At 46.0% G+C, this 7,936-nt stretch overlaps 1 protein-coding gene and 1 pseudogene across 1 annotated transcript; both read right to left on the bottom strand.

The window, feature by feature from the left end:
* Positions 1 to 1,193: 1,193 nt before the first annotated feature.
* On the bottom strand, positions 1,194 to 2,830 carry LOC130604832 (olfactory receptor 1038-like). Its single transcript, XM_057419739.1, has 3 exons — positions 2,804 to 2,830; positions 1,585 to 2,464; positions 1,194 to 1,201 (listed from the first exon to the last, which is right to left on the bottom strand). The coding sequence occupies exons 1-3, from the start codon at positions 2,828 to 2,830 to the stop codon at positions 1,194 to 1,196; spliced, it is 915 nt and encodes a 304-aa protein (XP_057275722.1).
* Positions 2,831 to 5,738: 2,908 nt separating this feature from the next.
* On the bottom strand, positions 5,739 to 6,576 carry LOC130604833 (olfactory receptor 1038-like; annotated as a pseudogene).
* Positions 6,577 to 7,936: the final 1,360 nt, after the last annotated feature.

Consider the following 7,936-nt stretch of genomic DNA (forward strand, 5'->3'; position numbering starts at 1 on the left):
AGTTGGATCCACCGCACGCAAGACTATAGCAATCCAGACCTCCCTTAGCAATGTAGCACCAAGTCTAGGTAAACCGTTATGTATTGCAGCTGTCCCTGCTTTGGAATCTTTCTTAAACCAAAGAGGGGATAAGAATACCAGAGTGGGGTAATTCATCAAGCAGGGATGAGCCCTCCACGTGACACTTCTCATCCACGCTCCCTTTCCCATTAAAGCTTGGAGCAGATGATCTCTTGAGGTGAAACTTGGGTTTTCTGTGGCTCTATGATTCTATTTGTATATATTCTACATGTCTCAGCTACAATATGCAAGAAAGAAGCAAAGAACCAAGGTGTGGTGAAGGTTTTCAAGAAGCTCTCTGATATCAAAGTCTCTGTCCTGCCAAGCTCATCAGCAAGTAAGTAGATCGATTCTGGCTCCCTCACTGACCACAGATAGAAGCCACTCTTCCACACACCTCTCTCTGCTGTTTTCCAGAGCACACAAAAGACACTGTCCATGACCCACGTGCTTCCCAAATAGAAGTTAATTCTCCCTCACAAGAGGTAAAGGAAAACATTTTCCCACACCAGTGTTTTTTTGCTTCTTTCTGACCCAGGCAGCTCTCAGTTACCATTGATTCTGGGTTCAGGATTGTCTTTCAGTAATGGAAACTTGCCTCATGCTGTATTTATAAGTGCAAGCCACCACTTGGTGTTTCCTGGTGTGCTTTAGTGTGAGCTGGGCATGGACATGGGATGTGGGTGCTTATCTCCAGCTGGAATTCCATTTATCTCACCATTTAAGTAAAGGACACTTTAAAAGAGTGTAAAACACGACTTAAAATGAATAGGAGGACCACTTGATATGCCCAGTTTGTCCTTAACACTGGGTAGTCTCAGCACAGTTCATCAATCTGCTTTAGGAGTTCTATTTTCTACTTTTCCTTAACTGAAGTGAAATCTAGTCTGAAGCTGAAGCCTGGGGAGGGATTCCCCTTGATATTCAAAGGGGCAGCTTGAGATCTTCATTCCCACCAGCTTCTTCTCTTTGAAAGGCACAAACAAATGCAATAAATCTTTTAAAACCTTTTCTGTGACTCTTTTTCAACAAGCAAATGTAAAACTACACTGCCTCTTCCCTCCCACAACAGCAGCTTTAATAAAGAGCTCACAGGTAAGAGGGAGGAGTTTTATTGGAGCTGAGGGACAAGGTCAAGAATCTGGCAAGAAAAATAGATATTTATCACTGAGAAAGGTTGTAATGGGATAAAGCTGATTGGTGTTTCCTGGGAGGAAAAGAGGCCTGGGATAATTGAGGGTAAACTCTTCCCCCAGGCTGGTGACTGCAAAGTGAAATGAAGTTTGAGGTTCCTCTCCTCTTGGTTTCCTTCCAAGGAAGATGTGATTTGGGGTGTGTATTTCTCATTCAATACTGTCATTGACTCATGTGCAGGAGTTGTGGATGAACCTATATAAAATGATGAGTATTAGTGGAAAATCCCTTTTTTTTCATGCTCCAAAGGCTTTCTCACTTTAGATGAACTGTGTGTCCTAGATGATACAACTCTTTTATGTTGCCATCTGCTGAGCAATCTCCTCCCACAGTTGACCAGAGCCGCCTTCACCTCCCTGTTCCTCAGGCTATAAATGAATGGGTTGAGCATGGGGGTGAGCAAAGCGTAGAAGATGGAGGCCACCTTATCCAGGCTCCTGTGGCTTGATGGAGGTTGTAGGTACATGAAGAATGCTGTCCCAAAGTACATGGAAACAGCCGCCAAATGGGAGGTGCAGGTACGAAAGGCTCTGGCCCTGCTCTGTGCTGAGCACGTCCTCAGCACAGTGCGGATGATAGAGATGTAGGAGAGCAAAATGACCACGCTCGTGCCCACCACATTGATAGTGAGAAAGGCAAAGATGACCATCTCACTGCTGTAGTTATTAGGGCAGAGGAGTTTAAGCACAGGTACGATGTCGCAGAAGAAGTGGTCAATGTGTTTGGGTCCACAGAAGGAACCTCCAAACAGGCACCATGTGCAGATGGTGGCACTGAGGAAGGCGAATAGGTAGCTTGATGCTACCAGCTGCCAGCAGACTCGTCTGGAGATGATGGTCACGTAAAGCAGGGGATGGCAGATGGCAACGTGCCGGTCGTAGGCCATCATGGCCAGGAGGTGACACTCGGCACTGCCAAAGAAAATAAAAGTGAGGAACTGCATCATGCAGCCAGTGAAAGAAATGGTTTTGTCCTCTGATAACAGGTCTGCCAGCATCCTGGGGGAGATGACTGTGGAACAGCAGATGTCAGTGAAGGCAAAGTGGGAGAGGAAGAAGTACATGGGGGTGTGGAGGCTGGGAGACACCCGCACCAATGTGACAATGCCAACGTTCCCCACCAAAGTGACAATGTAAATCACTAGAAACAAGACAAAAAGAGGGGTCTGCAGACATGGGCTGTCTGTAATTCCCAACAGGATAAATTTAGTCTGCGTGTGATTTCCTGCCATGACCAGGTGTTCCCTGCTGAGGCAAAAGGAAAAGAAACATCAAACTGATCAAAAATGGACATTCGGATTTGGACCATATCTAACTCCAATCAGTGACCATTTTAACTGCCATAGAATAACTGCAAATAGAATTTTCCAATGTATTTTCTAACCAAAATTATATCCATTTTATGTTTTTCAGGTAAAAAGAAAAGAACAGGGAGCTTCTTGAAGCAAAAAAGGGCATTTTTGTTTTTCTGTGCTGGAATAGTTAAAACTCTGGAGTTACTCAAGCACACGTGTTTTCAGGTTTGAGCAAAGATTCAGATCTGTATTCACCTTCAATTTGAATGCATAGGATTGCATGTAATCGTGGAACAAGAGAAATTCTCAGTCGCAGTGAAAGCCCAGCTTCCACATGCATGAACTCCAGACATTTTCCCTTGGCTTTTATCATTCCAGTCACCAAATCACATTTACTAAACTATTTGAGATCATTTACATTAAATAACACGGACATTGGTAAATTCATGAATTATTCCCTTCTGAGTTACAACAGGCATTAAGTTTCTTGCTTTAAAAAGGTATTTAGCTTCTAACAGGCTGATTCCAAAGGCTCATTTGTTAGTGATTATGTTCTGCTGACAATCTGAACTGTTACATTTCTGTATAACAGAATAAGAGTCATCCTCATTTAATTCTTGAATAAATCAGTGCATCTTGCTTTAGCTGCCTATGTAAAAGAAACACAACCTGCATCAACCTTACTCCCTCTTATAAAGAAAACACACACTGGTAAGGCTGTTTTCTGACACACCTTTACCAAAGAAGACCCTAGAACATGCAGACACAAGCCCACTGCCTCAATGCAGGTGAGGCTCTGCTTTGTGTTGGTGTTACCTCCTGTGCCTGTCCTCTGCCACCGACTGATAGGAGCCAAGGGTTTATCCCGAATGCAGCAGAGAAGGTCTATGTGCCGGCATCATCTCTGTTAAGCACCTGATGTGAAGAGAGGTGAGCTCCTGCAGACTCCAAGAGCCCAGCTTGTGGTGCTGGGGCTGTAAATACAGTTGCATGTGCTCTGCTGGGAGGAAGCCTCCAGGGCTGCTCATGATTTACCACAGGAAAACAAAGAGAAGGAAAAGCAAAGGGTGTGAAATCACCTCTGAAAGGCATTGTGGTGCTTGGGCATCTGAGAGACATGGAGTGGGTGAGCCATGCCTGAGCACAGCTGCACAGCAGCAGTGATGAGCAGCTCATAGGATGCTTCCTACATACTTGTGGACCATGCAAATGTTTTGGTCTGACCATACTGACACAAGGAAAATGGGTTTGGAGACATTCCAGATCTTGCACACGGTCCTCAAATGGGACATGAAGTACAAGTGACTCCATCTCTGGAGCTGCTGATGTCCCTCTGTGGAGGGTGAACCCAGTTTTCCAGCCCCAGTGGGGTTACCCACATGTAGTGCCTGGATGTCCAACAGCTGAGCTGGTGCCTCAGGACTTCCACTGTATTCAAGGGTGAAAAACTGGCATTTTGAGGCAGGGAGGAATTGTCCCAGGATGAACTAATAGGCCTTTATCCCCCTGAGCAGCCTCAGCTGGGCCTCCATCCCCACCCTCTTCCTGTTGTTCCCCCATCTCTTTTTAAGCTCAGAACAGGCAGATTGAGCTTTACTAGAGGAGTTCTGGTTTCCAGTTTAGTAGGAGCTCAGCACACCTGTGCAATCTTTTGGTGGTCACCTAGGGTTTCTCATCTATCTTCCTCGCAATTTTTTCACCTGATCCCAAAAAAGGGACTGGCTCGCCCTGACTTGGTTTGGTCTTGAATCTGTCTCCTCATCCCCAGCTTTCCTGATGCTCTGGAGCTTTAGTTGAACTTGGCCCAGGTCTGTGTTCATGCCCTACTTTTCTTGCACAGGTACTGTGGGATGGTCCCTACACACTGTGGTGTTCTTCTTTAGCTCTGTTTATAGAGATTCAAGAGACAAACCCCTGTGGCAGTCCCCAGGCTCCTGCAGACCAGATCCCATCACCCTCTGCACGCAACAGCCCAGCCAGTGCTCACTGCTCTGGCAGTCCCTCTCCATCCAGAACATGTCCCTGTATGGGCAAGTTAGGAGAAAGCCTTCTCAATGAGGGGGGGAGAGTAATAAATTGATCCTTACATTCAAGTGTTGTTATCTTTTCCTTAGTGCCTTCTCCTTTACCAAGTATAACATTAGACTTTCATTCTTCAGCAGATTGCCAACACTTTGGTTCGGAAGTAGCTTTGGCACGATGTTCATCTGCTGGTTTTGTGACAGAGGACACCAGAGCGTCACTGACTCCAAGGACTCTGGTTTCCCCAGGCTCTTCCTTAGGTTTGGAACCATTTCTAAGTCTTGCTTTCTCCCTGTGACTGGTTTGTGCAACAAGACCACAGACAATCCGATTTATCTACACTCTTTTATTGCCTGTAGTTTTTTCCCCCTCCATCTTGGTCTTTCCAGGTTTACACTTGACATTAGCACCTGGCTCCTTGCTAGCCCTGTCAGAAATAACTTTCAAAGCTTTCAGCATCCCCAGCTGATAGCTTCAAACCTGCATTATGTCCTCTTCTTATTTTCAGGGGCTTCTTCCTTTTCCTGTGATATAGATGAATTGCAATCATAGTAATTGATGAAGTAGATTATTTTAAGAAGAAAGATGCATTTCTCTCATTTATGTTAGGCCCTACTCTATGATTTCTGTCCCCTTTCTTACCTAAAGGATAAACCCAGATAAGTTATGTAAAGGTAAGATTTTCTTACTGATTTTTAGTTAGATAAGGTCAAGTTCTCTGTATTTAAGAAGGCAGCCTTATATGCTCAGGTCTATATGAGCCACATTTGAATCATTTGGTATCAAAGGTCTCTGGTTGCCAAGCTCTTTAGAATTTAATTATATGGACTCTAGCTCATTCACTCACCAGAGATAGAATCCACTTTCCCCCTTAGCTAAGACAATATTTTCTATCTAGTTGCTGTTTGCCAGAGCAAACAAGAGACTGTTCACCATCCATAGACTTTACAAAAATTCTAATATTCTTCCTTCAGTCTGGTGACTGCAAAGAGAAAGGAAGTTTGAGGCCCAGTCTCCTCCTCTTGGTTTTCTTCCAAGGAATATGTGATTTTGGGTACTAATTTCTCATAAAATGCTGTCATTGACTTTTGTGCAGGAACTGCGGAAGAACCTGCATCTAATCATCAGGATTATAGGAAATCCCCATTGTTTTAGTGCCCCATAGGTATTACCAATTGACAGGACTTGTGCATCTCCTGAATGATAGAACTGTCTTATGTTGCCAGTGGTTGAATCTCCTGCACTTCAGCGGAGCCCCCTTCACCTCCTTGTTCCTCAGGCTGTAGATGAATGGGTTGAGCATTGGGGTGACCACGCTGTAAAAGATGGAGGTCAACTTATCCAAGCTCCTGTGGCTAGAAGAAGGTTGTAGGTACATGAAGAATCCTGTCCCAAAGAATATAGAAACGGCCGTCAAATGGGAGGCACAGGTGTTGAAGGCTCTGGCCCTGCTCTGTGCTCAGCACGTCCTCAGCACGGTGCAGAGGATAGAGATGTAGGAGAGCAAAATGACCACGTTTGTGCCAACTGAATTGATAGTGATGAAGGCAAAGATGAGCATCTCGCTGCTGTGGGTGTCGGAGCACACGAGCTTTAGCACAGGGGCAGTGTCACAGAAGAAGTGGTCGATACGGCTGGGACCGCAGAAGGATCCTCCAAACACACCATGAGTATATAATGGCACTGAGGAAGGCAAATAGGTAGGATGATGCTACCAGCTGCCAGCAGACACGGCTGGAGATGATGGTCACATAAAGCAGGGGCTGGCAGATAGCAACGTGCCAGTCATAGGCCATCATGGCCAGGAGGTGACACTCAATAGCTCTGTTGCACCTGATGTGAAGAGAGGGGAGCTCCTGCCAGACTCCAAGAGCCCAGCTTGTGGTGCTGGGGCTGTAAATACAGTTGCATGTGCTCTCCTGGGAGGAAGCCTCCAGGGCTGCTCGTGACTTACCAGAGGAAAGAGAAGGAAAATCAAAAGGTGTGAAATCACCTCTGAAAGGCATCGTGGTGCTTGGGCATCTGAGAGACATGGTGTAGATGAGCCATGCCTGAGCACAGCTGCACAGCAGCAGTGATGAGCAGCTCATAGGATGCTTCTGGTATATTTGTGGACCATGCAAAGGTTTTGGCAACAGAATGGGAATGGATTAAGAGACATTCCTGATCTCGCAGAGGGTCTCTAAATGCAACATGAAGCACAAGTGACTCCTTCTCTGGAGCTGCTGCTGTCCCTCTGTGCACACTTGTGTGCCCAGTTTTCCAGCCCCAGTAGGATTATCCACATGCAGTGCCTGGATGTCCAACACCTGAGCTGGTGCTTTAGGGCTTCCACTGTATTGAAGGGTGAGAAATGGGCATTTGAGGCAATGATGAATTGTCCCAGGGTGAGCTAATAGGCCTTTACCCCCCTGAGCAGCCTCAGCTGGGGCTCCAGCCTCACCCTCTGCCCATTTCCCCCCATCTCTATTTAAGCTCAGCACAAGGTGGTTGCACTTTGTTTGAGGAGTTCTGGTTTCCAGTTTAGCAGGAGTTGTGCACATCTATGGAATCCATTGGTGGTGACCTGAGGTTGCTTGTGGACTTCCCTAGCAATTGCTGGACCTAAACCTGACCAGGGGATTGACTTGACCTGTGTTGGCTTGGTTTTGGATGTGCTTCATAGTCTCCAACTCGCTTGATGCTCTGGAATCTTGGCCGAGGTCTCTGTCCCTGCTCTCTTTCTCTTGCTCAGGTACCGTGGGATGTTCCCTGCACAAAGTGGTGTTCTCCTTCGGTTCTGTTTTGATAGACTGAGGAGACAAACCCCTGTGGCACTCCCCATGTTCCTGCAGAGTAGAATCCATTACCCTCTGCCCCCAACAGCCCAGCCACTGCTCACTGCTCTGGCAGCCCCTTTCTATCCAGACCATATCCCTGCATGGGCACAATAAGAGATAGTCTATTCAGTGAGGGAATTAGAGTGATCAGTTGAACTTTATACTCGAGTGTTATTCTCCGGTCATTAGTATCACCTCCATTTTCCAAATATAATTGTAGAATAATGTTTTTGAGTAGGTGGGTAACACTGTGGTTTGGTAATGGGTTTCCAGTCTTGGTAAAAGCTCATAAAGCTGTCCAGCTTGAGGGTTTCTGTAGTTACAAGGTGCCGAGATGTCATCACCAAGAGATGCTCTTTGTCAATAACCTCACAGCAATTTCTGATTTCAGTGTATTCTGGCTCCCAGAAGACAGCCCATCTCAGGGGTTGAGGAAGTAATAGCTCCAGATGCCTGACTTGTGAAGTCCCTAAGGCAACTTCCCAATTACATTTGAAGGGGGGAGAAAACAAAATTAGCATGGGGTGATGTGCCCAATGAGATTGCT

The sequence above is a fragment of the Pezoporus wallicus genome, unplaced genomic scaffold (genome assembly GCF_028554395.1).
Source record: "Pezoporus wallicus isolate ANWC-B61680 ecotype Strahan unplaced genomic scaffold, APGP_CSIRO_Pwel_v1 contig_13419, whole genome shotgun sequence".
NCBI classification, from domain to species: domain Eukaryota; kingdom Metazoa; phylum Chordata; class Aves; order Psittaciformes; family Psittacidae; genus Pezoporus; species Pezoporus wallicus.